This window comes from Quercus robur, chromosome 11 (assembly GCF_932294415.1).
Source record: "Quercus robur chromosome 11, dhQueRobu3.1, whole genome shotgun sequence".
Classification (NCBI taxonomy): Eukaryota; Viridiplantae; Streptophyta; class Magnoliopsida; order Fagales; family Fagaceae; genus Quercus; species Quercus robur.
In genome coordinates this window covers 44,955,918-44,970,160 of record NC_065544.1, presented here as the reverse complement: position 1 = coordinate 44,970,160, position 14,243 = coordinate 44,955,918, and the positions used below count along the sequence as shown (strand labels likewise).

Sequence of the window (14,243 nt, the reverse complement as noted above, 5' to 3'; positions counted from 1 at the left end):
GAATCTCAATTTTGCATCAAATCAATGAAGTAATAGAACCTATCAAAAAAAAAAAAAAATGAAGTAATAGAATGCTATTGGCCCTTGCCTACAGTTGCGTACACGCATAAGAGAGGGAAGGTAAATTTTCTATAGCAAACTTCAAGCAAGCAACTTTTTTCCGTGTACCTAAGAAAAGTGAAGTCTACAATTACATTATTACAATCTTAAAAAAAAAAATCCTAGCTACTTCTAGAATCTCAATTTTGCAATCAATGAAGTAATAGAATGCTATTGGCCCTTGCTTACAGTTACGTACACGCATAAGAGAGGGAAGGTAAATTTTCTATTGCAAACTTCAAGCAAGCAACTTTCCCTCTTTACTCACCACTGGAAGTGTTAAGAGTAAAGAGATAGCATATAGAAATTTGCGCCTGACTGGATTGTCCTCTACATTATGGAACAGCACAAATCTCGTGCTCTACTGATTTGCGGGTACAGTGAAAATGGTTGTAAGAGATCCGTGGCCCGTGCACATATTGATCTAGCCCCCACGAGTAGATCCAATTAGTACATTTGTCTTGTGCAGAGGCTGGTAGAGCAAGCAGTAGAGTACATATATGGTACAATGGTTAATTAAACTGGTCACGTGAAAGAGACAGTAGATGTACGAGAGTACCAGTGAATCCCAGATCAGGGGCGGAGGCATGGCCCCCCAAAATTTTTTAAAACCACTATAATAGTAGGAAAAAAATGGTCTCACACTTTTTCATTTAAGAGCTGGCCCCCCTATGAGAAAAATTTGGCCCTTCCTCCATTAGAGCATTTGCAACAATGTAGCTATAATGTTATAATGCTAAAATTTAGTTCCTCAAATACAAAAACCTTACTGCAACAATGGAGTTAAATCTAAAAAATTTAGCTCCATTACTACAGTGCACATCTATAAATAGATGTGCACTGTTCATAACATCTAAAAGGAAAAAATATTATTTTATTAAATTCCTCTCTCTTCTTTTATTAAAAAAATATTTTTTCCTTTTTCTTTCTTTTCTCTCTCTCCCCGGTGTCACTTCTTTCTTCCTCTTTCTTCCTCTTCCAGTCCTCCATTTTAATCAAACCGGCCTCTCTGCTCAGTCCTCCGAAGCCCAGCGCCGACCACTCCTCATTGCCCAGCGTCGATCGCCGATCGAAGTCTATCCCAGCGCTGACCACTCCTCGCTACCCAGTGCCGATCGCCGATCAAAGCCCAGCCCAACGTCGACCACTCCTCAGCACCGATCGCTGATCGAAGCCCAGCCCAGCACCGACCACTCCTCGCTGCCTAGTGCCAATCGCCGATCGAAGCCCAACCCAGCGCCCACCTCTACCATCCACTCCTCGCTGCCCAGCGATGATACAAGTGGGCTTGTGTTTGTGTTTGTGGCAGTGGGCTTGTGCTTGTTGTGGTTTTTTTTTTCTTTTTTTTTTTTTTGCTGTGGACTGCCGGTAGTAGTGGTGGTGGTGGTGGTTGTGCCTGTGGTTGAGGTTGGTGGTGTAATATTTTTTTGGTAGTGGAATATATTATTTTATTGTAGTGGTTATAATATTTTATTGTGATGTTTATATTATTTTATTATGCTGAAAGCTAAAATAGATCCACTACTGTAGTATGTGTGTAGGTAAAATAGATAAAGTAACTTTTGATGAAGCTAAATTGCTAAAAATTTAACTCCACTGCTGTGGATGCTCTTACTTAGCCATAAAAATGCCCCACTCTAAATTCCTACTTTTCATCTTTTTGACTTTTCCTTTACTTCTCTAAGACATGTCAGCCATATCCCATATTTTTTTTTTTCTTGAGTGAAGCCATATCCCATAGCTATTCAAAGACCTATGTTGTCCTAGTGTAGGAATTATCATTAGAGAGTAGAGAGACTATGAGGGTACAGTATTAGACTATTAGTAGGAAAGAAATTGATTTTGAATTTAGTTGGGATGAATGAAATTGATTTTGAATTTATTTTTGACTATATAGTCTAATTTGGTTGAATTTAACTGTTATTTTATGGTTGTTTATAGTGACTTTGTTATATTTAATTTTTATAAATATTATTTCTTGTAAATGTAGTCTAATTTTGGTTAGATATAATGTTTTTTTCTAAAACTAATGCGGGAAAATATATATATATATATATGTCATACTTTGTATTTTTCTTGAATTGCAAATCAATATGATAATATTACCTCGGCCTCTCCAACCAAAAATTTCTGCCTACGCCTTGTCCCAGATGATAAAGCTGGCCACGTGAAAGAGACAGTAGATGTACCAGACTACTAGTGAATCCCAGATGATACTAAACACCAGCTCTAGTTCTGTGAAACAGTACGTGTGCTAGACAGCATTCACGTTGATAATGACATATGTTATATGTGGGAAAATTTTAGCATAATAGCTCAAAACCTTCCACACATTCGGACTTGTAAAAACTATTACAAAAAAATTTGAAACAGTTTTTTGGTGCAATTCTAAAAGTAGAATTACTGTACAACACTTGGTACTTTGTCCATGTGTTTGGTTCGTATAGCAGTGTCGGCAAGCCTCCAGTGTAATCAGAGATATTGAATTTTAATGGGCCAACAGGCGAACATTAAATTCACCAAAAAAAAAAAAAACAGGCGAACATTAAAGTCATCAAGTTTGAGATTAATGTCTTTTAACTCTTAAACATATTTGAGTGATGCTAAGGCCTAAGAGTATGACAGATTTTCCTATATAAGCCTTATATATTTTATGTCACAAATGGCATAGAGGTAATTTAAAATTTTATTTATTTATTCTTATAATTGTGCTAATTATATACATTGTCACATCAATATAGAGTTATTTTGTAGTAAAATTTGTAAGAGTTGGGTTTGTATTATACATAATGTAATCAATATATATATATAAAAGCAGAGACCTCATGCGAAAATGCATGAGGTCCTGCCATGTGGCACTCTAAACTCTTCCATTTAGTCTTTTTAACCTTTTTTACATTAAATTTTTTAACTATAACCCAATAATTTATAGTAACTTTTTTTTACTGTCACATATATAGCCTAAGGTTGACAATAACCAAACAACTGTATTCTTCTAAAAAAAAATAACTACGTTGTCAAAGTACACGAAAAGCCAAGCCCATAAATATTGACCCAAATATGATTTTCCCACAAACATGTAGCTGAAAGGCTACAACACGTTTCTGCCCAAAAAAAAAAAAAAAAAAGAGAGGCTGTGTTGTCAAAGTACACGATAAGCCAAGCCCATAAATATTGACCCAAATATGGTTTTCCCACAAACATGTAGCTGAAAGGCTACAACACGTTGTCAAAGTAGATGAAAACCCAAGCCCATAAATATTGACCCAAGTATGAATTGCCCACAAACATGTAGCTGAAAGGCTACAACCTTTCACCCAACCCAACTTTGAACCCCCACCAACGTGTAGCTCAAAGGATAACCCACGCTGAACACCCCACCATCGTGTACCTCAAAGGCTAACCCACGCCAACTCTGAACACCCACCAACGTGTACCTCAAAGGCTAACCCACGCCAAGGCTGACCCACCCCACAGTTCAGTAGATGAAAGCCTAAATATTTAGACACAAACCCTCTTCTTCCTTCCCACCTGTAGATGAAACCCATCCAAGAATTTCAGCTACAGCAAACCTCTGTTTCTCTATACAAAAACTCTTCAACTTCTAAGGAAACAATGGTTTCCATTCCAATTCAGTGATTATCTGTGCAGACACTCTTCAACTTCTAAAAAAAACAACAGTTTTCACTCCGACTCAGTGATTAGTGATTATCTATGCAGACACTCTTCAACTTCTAAAAAGAACAACGGTTTTCACTCCGACTCAGTGATTATTTGAGGACATAAATGCAGGAGCTTAAAAGATTTCACCGTTTAGTATTTTGGGCTTCAATGCAGCCACTTCCAACCAATTATACAATGCAGTTAACACCAGGTAAATGCCACCTGATTTATGAAATTGAAGAGTTAGTTTCATTTAATGTTTGTTTTGCATGTTCTAAAATCTGTTCTTTTATATATCTCCATCTCCTTATGCCTCAAAACTTATGCCCCTATAATTTATCACAATTCATTTCAGAGAGGTATGTTTACTTTCTTAATTTTATGTTCCTCTTAAATAGTTCGTTTATTAATTTATTTTTGAATCCCAAAATACTATGTTCGTTGTTATGCCACTATAATCTTACATCTCATTTCACATTCGTTGTTAATTTCATGTTTCTCTTCAATAGTTTGTTTATTGATTTTGATTTGTTGTTTATTTAGTTTAGCCATCTTTGAAAACTATTTATAATTAAATAGTTGTTAACTCACAGAAACAATATTGATTTGTTTGTTGGACGAAAAAAAGAAAACACAAATAAAACAAAACAAAGGAAGTATTTACAATTAATTTTTTAATTCCTTTTCAAAAACCATGTTTCTCTTCAATAATTTCTTTATTGATTTTTTGTTTATTTAGTTTAGCCATCTTTGAAAACTATTTATAATTCAATAGTTGTTAACCCACAGAAACAATATTGATTTTTTTGCTGAACCAAAAAAAAAAAAAAACACAAATAAAACAAAACAAAGTAAGTATTTACAATTAATTTCAAATTCCTTTTCAAAAACCACGAGGTCCCTTAACAGTTTTGAGTAGAGGAATTTATTGGGGGAAATGGAGGCTGCAAGACTTGCACGCCAAAGAAGGCGTATGATCATGTACAAGAAAAGGATAGCGAAGATGCATTCCACAAACATAGTGTCATCAAAGAAATTTGGAGGTGGAAGCCATAGGAGTAAAAAGCATAAAGACATAGCAATGATCCATGATACAAATAGTTGTAAGCAAGCAAGACTTAACAGGCGAATGGTACTCAACCTTAACCGAACTCGGGAAAGTAGTTCAAATGCTCAATGTTTGCGGCGATCAACCCCTTCAGTTATAAATGTTTTTTCTCACTCGGTTGTTGGCCTTAATGGTGATTTTACTACTACAACTACTGTGGAAGAATTTGGGATACATCTGCCTATAAATGCCAATGCGTTGGATAAGCATCTGCCTACAACTAAGTTTACAGGTACTAATTTCATAATTTGGAATAAAGGTACTGATATAGTAATCAGCTTGGTTGGAGTATTTCGTTGGTTATCACTTGCCTAAAAGTCTATTGAATCTTCTCTTAGGCTTTTTATTGCATGATTAATTGTCTTCTAGGTAGTGTAAGTGGCCTAAATTATTTTGTGATTTAGCAGGGATCAATTAAAATGAAAGCTACCATGTTATAGGTTTCACTGTAAAGGACTACTGCCTTTTATAAAACCAGCTCATGTTGTGATCTATTATTCATGCCATGGATCGATTTCCCTTGATAATGTTCATTGTTATTGCTTGCTATTTTTATTTAAATGACAAAGGACTAAAACAAATTTTATATATATATATATGCATATATATATAGATATATATATTTTTTATATTTGAAACACATTTTAGATTAAATGGTGATGGAGTTATCCTAGCCATAGTAAAATGTAATTTAAACAACTTTTACAGCCATCAAATATTTTGGTCTATTATTCATGCATTGGATTGTCTGTAATAATGTTAATAGTAAGTGATGGGGAATTTGAAGTTTTAGATATTGAGAAAATTAAAAATCAAACTTTGCTTTACTTTGTCTCATCCATATTTTTGCTTTCTTTGAATAGTTTCATGTCTTAAAATTTAAAATCAATGATAATTAAATTGGAAGATTGATTAATAGTTGTACTATAACTGCTGAAATTCGCATTTGAATACAGTACTTAACCTCACCTACAACAGCCATACATAATAGAAGCATCACACTTAACTTGGTTTATTATTTATTTTTTTTTTTTGGGGGTGGGGGGGCAGTTATGGTGTGTAGTTTTATATGATTGTGTAGTATTAACTTTGGGAATTGGTTGGTCTTGCTCTGTATATTACTGTGTAGCCTCGAAACTCATTTTATATTAAATAGTGATGGAGTTATCCCAATCATAGAGAAGTGTAATTTTTAAACAGCTTCTACAACCGGCAATTTTTTTGGTCTATTGTTCATGCCTTGCATTGTCCTTAACACAGTTAACTATAAGTGAAGAAGAATTTGAAATGTTGGATGTTCAGAAAATTCAAAATCAAACCTTGCTTTACTCTATGAATATTAGACCCATAAAGGTATTGTAACATGGAAAACCACCTTCAGAAGCTTTGAAGTATAACCTGTTCATTTGATTTGTGGAATTTGTCTGAGCTACCAATTATAGACTGAGTCTACTTAAATTCCATTTGCAGTTAGATAGAAGTTTTTATAGCTGTCAATCCTCATGTTTCCTTAATTCTCTTGGAAGTGTTTGGATTAGTATTGTATATTAATAAGTTGAATATATCATCTTTTATATTTCAGTTTTGGGAATGCGAAATAGAAAACCCATTGACATAGACCAGAGTAAAAGGTCAAACAGCACACAAAGTAAGTCCAAAAACTACTATTTTGGAATTTTATATTCATTGTTATTTTCCATTTTTCTCATTTTCATGCATGCAAAATCTCATTAAAATACTGTTATTTGTAATTTTAAATATTAAAAACAACAGTTATATACTTTTAAATAATTAAAATACTATTTCAAGATAGCATCAATGACAATATACCAACAATAGGTTCAAAATTGTGTCTCCATGTATGTTAAATATTTTATTAATTGTGTCTATATTTTGTAAAAGTTACTTTGATAAAGTCCTTCATATATTTTCAACCCACCTTATTTCTATTTCTCTTCAAAATTTGCTTTAAAATCCATTTTTTACAACATTACTTGGGACTATTTTTCCCTTTGGTCGGCTTCAGCACCTTTGCTTGCTATTTTTATTTAAATGATAAACAACTGAAACACATTTATATATGTATATATTTTTTTTAGCCTCGAAACTCATTTTATATTAAATAGTGATGGAGTTATCCCAATCATAGAAAAGTGTAATTTTTAAACAGCTTTTTTGGTCTCCTTGCATTGTCCATAACACTGTTAACTATAAGTGATGAAGAATTTGAAATTTTGGATATTCAAAAAATTCAAAATTAAATCTTGCTTTACTCTATGAATATTAGATCCATAAAGGTAGTGTAACATGGAAAACTACCTTCAGAAGCTTTGAAGTATAACCTGTTCATTTGATTGTGGAATTTGTCTGAGCCAACAATTATAGATTGAGTCTACTTAACTTCTATCTGCAGTTAGACAAAAGTTTTTATAGCTATCAATCCTCATGTTTCCTTAATTCTCTTGAAGTGTTAGGATTAGTATTGTATATTAATAAGTTGAATATATCATCTTTTATATTTCAGGTTTGGGAATGCGAAATACCAAACCCATTGACATAGACTTGACTAAAATGTCAAACAGCACACAAAGTAAGTCCAAAAACTACTATTTTGGAATTTTATATTCATCATTATTTTCCATTTTTCTCATTTTCATGCATGCAGAATCTCATTAAAATACTGTTATTTGTAATTTTAAATATTAAAAACAACAATTAAATACTTTTAAATAATTAAAATACTATTTCAAGATAGCATCAATGACAATATACCAACAATAGGTTAAAAATTTTGTCTCCATGTATATTAAATACTTTATTAATACATTTTCTAAAAGTTACTTTGATAAAGTCCTTCATATATTTTCAACCTACCTTATTTCTATTTCTCTTCAAAATTTGCTTTAAAATCCATTTTTTACAGCATTACTTGGACTATTTTTCCCTTTGGTCGACTTCAGCACCTATGTTTGAAATAAAACTATTGCTAAACTGGGTTGTCAATAAATTGAAAATAATATTAATCTTTTACATATGCTTTTGTATTTTCTATATTTCCATTACATAATTTCATCTAATTATGCTTCATTTTTCCCTATCATGTAGGAAAATTTACAGAGTTCTGGAATTTTGGCCCACCAAGTTGTGTGTGTGAATATTGTAATGCAATATTATGGTACGAAGAGAGGAATCGTAAATCCAAAAACACAAAGAATCCCAAATTCTCAATATGTTGTCGAGAAGGTAGGATGAAGCTACCTTCGTTGAAATCACCACCTCCAGAGCTTCAAGAACTCCTACAACATTCAGAACATTACAAGGCTAATATAAGGAGGTTCAACTCCATGTTTGCAATGACTTCTATGGGAGGAAATGTTGATGTCCATGCTAATGAAGGACGAGGCCCTTACATCTTTCGATTGAATGGGCAAAACCACCACAGAATTGGGTCGTTACTTCCAGTTGTTGGAAAACACCCATCTTTTGCACAGCTGTATATACACGACACAAAAAAAGAGATTCATTACAGACTAAGTGCTTTGCCTGGACAGGAATCAGAATATGACCTTGACATTGCTATAGTTCAAATATTATTGAAGATGCTTGATGAGAACAACGTCTTGGTAAAGACATTCTGTATGGCAAGGGATAGGTTCAAGGACTCTGATATGCACAATGTACGCTTGCGATTAATTGGATCGCGATCAAGTGATGGTAGGGAACAAAACATGCCCACTTGCTCTGAAGTTGCTGCTATAATTGTAGGTGATTTGAGCGATGAAAATATCCATCGTGATATTATTGTTGAGAAAAGAAGTGGATTGTTACAATGAATAAATGAGCTACACCCAAAATTCATGGCCTTGCAATATCCATTGTTATTTCCGTATGGTGAGGATGGATTTCGAAATGAAATACTTAAAAAAGGTCTTGGTGGTGTTGTGCCTTTGACAGAAGAATATGTCACTATGCAAGAATATTATGCATATCAATTACAACAACGTGAGAGTGAAGGTGAAACATTGATTCTTGGTCGTAGGTTGCGACAACAATTTTTAGTAGATGCTTACACATGTGTTGAGGAGTACCGACTAATTTGGGTCAGGAATCATCAACTTCAACTGAGATCAGAGGTGTACTTTGGAATAAAGGATGCTGTATTTAGAGGAGACACTACTCCTTCATCTGTTGGGAAAAGAGTTGTTCTTCCTTCAAGCTTTACTGGAAGCCCTAGATATATGATTCAAAATTATCAAGATGCTATGTCAATTTGTAGATGGGCTGGGTACCCAGATTTGTTTATAACTTTCACATGCAATCCTAAATGGCCAGAAATTGAAAGTTTCCTTTCCTTAATTCCAGCTCAACGGCCTGAAGATAGACCGGATATTATTGCAAGAGTTTTTAAGATCAAATTGGATCAACTAGTACGTGATTTAAAACATGGCAAGCATTTTGGAAAAGTAATTGCAGGTATAAAATACAAATCATTACTGTTTGATTGTTATTCTTAATGGTTTAATCTATTTAATTATTGTAACCATTTTTTTGTGTGTGTGTGTGTGAATACAGTTAACTACACAGTTAAATGGCAAAAAAGAGGCCTCCCCCATGCTCATATTCTTTTGTACCTATACCCAGATGACAAACACCCCACGCCTGCGGATATAGACAAGATAATTTCTGCTGAAATACCAGATAAGATTACAAATCCAGGGGATTATGAAGTCATTTCACAATACATGATTCATGGACCTTGTGGTTTTGCCAACCCAAAATCTCCATGCATGGTTGACAATAAATGTAGGAAGCATTTTCCAAAAAAGTTTTATAGTGACACTGTGATAGATGAAGATGGTTACGCAATTTATAGGAGAAGAGATAATGCGATGACAGTTGAGAAGAATGGTGTTATGCTTGATAACAGATTTGTGGTGCCATACAACATTGACATGTTAGTTAAATACCAAGCTCACATTAATGTTGAGTGGTGCAACCGTTCCAAGTCCATCAAATACTTATTCAAGTATGTTAACAAGGGTTCTGATCGAGCAACATTTGTTTTGTATGAAAACTTACACACAAGTGCTACAAGTGAAGCACAACATATAACAAACATTGATGAGATCAAAACATATCTAGATTGTAGATATATCTCAGCTTCTGAAGCATGCTGGAGACTTTTTGAGTTTGATATCCAATATAGAGAGCCTGCTGTACAGAGATTAAGCTTCCATATTGAGAATGAGCAGAATGTTACATTCAAAGATTCAGACTACTTGGATAATGTTTTGGAAAGACCAGATATAACAAAAACAATGTTCACTGAATGGATGAAGGCAAACAAAATGTATGATACAGCAAGAAATTTGACATATTGTGATTTCCCTACGAAATGGGTTTGGCATAGAAAACAAAGAGAATGGCGCCCAAGGAAATCTGGCCGATGTATAGGGAGGATATTTCATGCTCATCCTGCAAGTGGTGACCGCTTCTATCTTCGAATGCTCCTTAATGTGGTCAAAGGTGCAAGGTCTTTTGAGGAAATTAGGACTATTGAGCATGTTGTGTATCCAACATACAGAGCAGCATGCTACGCTCATGGCCTTTTAGATGATGACAAGGAATGGAATGATGCTATCAAAGAAGCCTCTAATTGGGCTTCAGGAAGGCAGCTACGAGAATTGTTTGCAACGCTATTGTTATTTTGTGAAGTGACAGACCCACATGCACTATGGATGGCTAATTGGGAGTTGTTGTCTGATGATATACTATATAGGCAAAAGCGTCTCCTAATGTATGACAACTTACATTTGACAGAAGAACAAATACAGAACCATGCTCTTTTTGAAATTGAACAAATATTAGTAAAAAGTGGAAGATCTCTGAAAGAATTTGATGGCATCAAATATCCAAATGTGTCGACAATTAGAGAAAACAACAACCGATTGTTACAAGAAGAGTTGGATTTTGATAGGCTTGAATTGGCTGCAGAACATAAAAAACTTTTAAATGAGTTAAATGCTGACCAAAGAAAAATATATGATGCTGTAATTCAAGATGTGGCATGCAATAGCGGTGGTTTATACTTTGTCTATGGTCATGGAGGAACTGGTAAAACATATCTTTGGAAAACATTAATTGCTTGCCTCCGTTCACAAGGGAAAATTGTGCTTGCTGTAGCTTCTTCTGGCATAGCAGCTTTGCTACTCCCTGGTGGTAGGACTGCTCACTCTAGATTTCAAATCCCTATCATTGTGACAGAGGAATCAACTTGTGGTATAAAACAAGGAACACATGCTGCTGAGTTAATGACAAAGGTGAGTCTTATTATATGGGATGAAACACCTATGGCACATCGTAATTGTTTTGAGGCTGTAGACCGTTCATTGAGAGATCTACTTCGATTTACCGACAAAAATAGTGTTGATAAAACTTTTGGAGGAAAGACAGTTGTATTGGGTGGTGATTTTCGACAAATACTGCCAGTTATTGCTAAAGGCCATAGAGAAGATATTGTTGATGCATCAGTGAATAGATCTTATTTATGGAACTTTTGCAAGGTATTTGTACTAACACAGAATATGCGTCTCCAACAACCTAATGCTAATTCCAACAACTTTGCACAATGGATACTCAAATTAGGTAACGGAGAGCTTGGTGAAGTTGACAGCCAATCAAATATAGTCATACCCTCTGACCTATTAATTGATGTTGGACATGATCCAATACAAAGCATTGTGACTACAACATATCCAAATCTTCACAGCAACTATGCAGATGGAAAATACTTGGAAGAGCGATCTATTCTAGCTCCAACAAATGATATAGTCAATGAAATAAATGACTATATCATAGACTTGCTTGCTTCAAATGAGGAGACATATCTCAGTGCAGATTCAATTTGTAAGGCTTCAAGATACATTCAGAATGAAGATGTGCTTTATCCAGTTGAATTCTTAAACTCCTTGAAATTCCCTAGCATACCAAATCACAGAGTACGTCTTAAAGTTGGTCTTCCAGTAATGTTGCTCCGAAACATTAATCAATCAGCTGGCCTATGCAATGGGACTCGATTAGTAGTTACTCGATTATCCAAATGGGTGATCGAAGCTAAAGTTATAACTGGATCACATGTGGGAAACAAAGTCTTCATCCCAAGAATAGTACTCTCTCCATCAGACACAAAATGGCCGTTTGTTTTAAAGAGAAGACAATTCCCAATTTCTGTTTGCTTTGCCATGACTATAAACAAGAGCCAAGGACAATCACTAAAACATGTTGGACTTTTCTTGCCTAAACCAGTTTTCAGTCATGGGCAATTATACGTTGCTGTTTCTAGAGTTACTACTAGGAATGGTCTTAAACTCTTGATAATTGGTGATGATGGCAAAACCTCTTCAACGACTAAAAATATAGTCTATAAAGAGGTCTTTAGAAATATACAAATAAATATGTGAAACAAAAATATCATGTTCCAAGCTTCTTTAAAAAACAAACATTTAAATTTGATAATGCAAAACGTAGTCAATTCTGCATTTTACCAAAACAAATTATTTCATTGATGATTATTATAATTTTACTTACTTTTATATATATTTTTTATGACAACTTCTCTATTCAACTGTGGAAATAGTTGCAGAACTACTGATACTAAGTCAAAATGGCAATGTGTTGGACTCCTTTGAGCAAGATTTCAATGGATAGAGACAATTGGACAATCAAGGTCAGAGTACTTCGTATGTGGGATGCAATGAACACACAGAACAATGAGTTCATAAGCCTTGATATGATATTTATTGATGAAGAGGTAAGCATAGAACTCAATTTATATTGTGCTAATTCAATTTATTATGCAGATTCAATTCTTTTAAAATTAATTATTTTACAAACTCATCATATAATTCAACATCCATGGCTATTATATATATTCACAAGAAGAATAATGGAAGATACTGACATTTCTCATTATTCTAGGGCTCAACAATACATGCAATTGTTCGGAAAAATCAAGCACGAACTTTTAGACCACAATTGCTTGAAGGCCGTGTTTATACCATCAAGAATTTTAGGGTGGAGAGTACTAAAGGCGAGTTTCGACCTGTACACAATGATATCCGAATTTGGTTCATGACCATTACTACAATCATGGAGTCCAACGAAGATATAAACTCAATCCAAAAATACTGCTTTCAGTTTGCTGACTATCACCAAATACAGAACCAATGTTACAACTACACATATTTAATAGGTAAATACAAATCTCTAGCTATTTCACAATTCCTCTAATATAGTTGTATCCGAAATTAATTATTCAAAATAACCTAACTACATAATTGGATATAAATAGATGTTGTTGGAAAGTTGGTAGCAGTTGGAAATGTTGAAGAGCCTCAAGTTAATGGTGCACCAAGAAAATTGCGCAATTTGCAATTGCTTTTGAAAGAGTAAGACAAAATTTGTTGATATGATATTGATGTAATTATATGTTTATATACAAAAATCAATTATAAATAAAAAAATTACTAATAACAAAAAAATCCTCACTGATTTTAACTATACCAGGGGAAAAGAAATTAGGCTTTCACTATGGGGAACAACTGTCTGGCAAATAGATGAAGATGTATATAAGAACAATCAAGGACCTTTTGTCTTAATTGCAACTTCAACTATTGTCAAATCATTTGGAGGTAAGTACAACTAAATAATGTTACCAACTATCAATTTTAATGTACTTAGTAATGCTATCAAGTTAATAAGTATATTGGTTACTAATCTTACGCCATAAATTTTACAATGAGAAATGTAATCAATAATTATAAATGTTTTATACTCAAACTTATTCATTTTCAAAACAATCTAATGATATTTTTAGACAATTTCATTCTCATTAAAACATATCTTCATTTTTCTCAATTTCAATTCAATACGATTTGGTTTATTATAATGTATTCTCCAATTTTTGCAGGCAAATTCTCTTTGTCATCAACCAGTGCAACAAAAGTATATCTAAATCTTGAGATTCCCGAGGTTGCTGAAATAATTGACAGGTGCATATTTTAAAAATTATTAATAACAAAAAAATATGATACCTAACATTTTTTATCTCACAAAATAACATTTACATTCTTTTTTCCTTTTTATAAATTCAATGATAGGAATGGTAAAAAACATGATCCTATACAACAAATACCAAAAATACATGCAAAACAGTTTTCAAAGGAGGATTTTTCTTCAGACAAGATGAAGACAATACCAGAGCTCAAATGCATTGAATGGGATCCTACAAAACAGGTTTGCTAATCATTTCAAACTAGACTCATCATTTACATGAAAATATAATAACACATCATTTACTTTAAAAAAAAAAAAA

General features: G+C 33.6%; 2 protein-coding genes across 4 annotated transcripts; both read left to right on the top strand.

Moving 5' to 3' along the window:
- The first annotated feature begins 3,521 nt into the window (after positions 1 to 3,521).
- Positions 3,522 to 14,181, top strand: LOC126706531 (replication protein A 70 kDa DNA-binding subunit D-like). 3 transcript variants are annotated; one of them, XM_050406054.1, is made up of 7 exons: positions 3,522 to 3,973; positions 12,507 to 12,680; positions 12,848 to 13,121; positions 13,221 to 13,317; positions 13,436 to 13,560; positions 13,839 to 13,920; positions 14,029 to 14,181. In XM_050406054.1, exons 2-7 carry the CDS (start codon positions 12,534 to 12,536, stop codon positions 14,171 to 14,173), a joined length of 870 nt encoding a protein of 289 aa, XP_050262011.1. In that variant the 5' UTR covers positions 3,522 to 3,973; positions 12,507 to 12,533; the 3' UTR covers positions 14,174 to 14,181. The 3 variants fall into 3 exon arrangements, with proteins under 3 accessions (XP_050262011.1, XP_050262009.1, XP_050262010.1); XM_050406052.1 differs by lacking the exons at positions 12,507 to 12,680; positions 12,848 to 13,121; positions 13,221 to 13,317; ... (1 more) ...; positions 13,839 to 13,920; positions 14,029 to 14,181 and adding exons at positions 4,672 to 5,102; positions 6,453 to 6,518; positions 7,395 to 7,460; positions 7,976 to 9,333 and having other exon boundaries at positions 3,547 to 3,973; XM_050406053.1 differs by lacking the exons at positions 12,507 to 12,680; positions 12,848 to 13,121; positions 13,221 to 13,317; ... (1 more) ...; positions 13,839 to 13,920; positions 14,029 to 14,181 and adding exons at positions 4,672 to 5,102; positions 7,395 to 7,460; positions 7,976 to 9,332 and having other exon boundaries at positions 3,549 to 3,973.
- On the top strand, positions 8,728 to 12,330 carry LOC126705096 (uncharacterized). The gene is made up of 2 exons (XM_050404045.1): positions 8,728 to 9,343; positions 9,443 to 12,330. The coding sequence occupies exons 1-2, from the start codon at positions 8,728 to 8,730 to the stop codon at positions 12,328 to 12,330; spliced, it is 3,504 nt and encodes a 1,167-aa protein (XP_050260002.1).
- Positions 14,182 to 14,243: the final 62 nt, after the last annotated feature.

Coding starts and splice junctions, on each gene's coding strand:
- LOC126705096 (XM_050404045.1), top strand. CDS start 8,728: ATGGCCTTGCAATATCCATTGTTATTTCCGTATGGTGAGGATGGATTT. Junction 9,344..9,442: donor TTTTGGAAAAGTAATTGCAG/GTATAAAATACA, acceptor GTGTGAATACAG/TTAACTACACAGTTAAATGG.
- LOC126706531 (XM_050406052.1), top strand. CDS start 4,700: ATGGAGGCTGCAAGACTTGCACGCCAAAGAAGGCGTATGATCATGTAC. Junction 5,103..6,452: donor GCCTACAACTAAGTTTACAG/GTACTAATTTCA, acceptor TTTATATTTCAG/TTTTGGGAATGCGAAATAGA. Junction 7,461..7,975: donor AATGTCAAACAGCACACAAA/GTAAGTCCAAAA, acceptor CCTATCATGTAG/GAAAATTTACAGAGTTCTGG.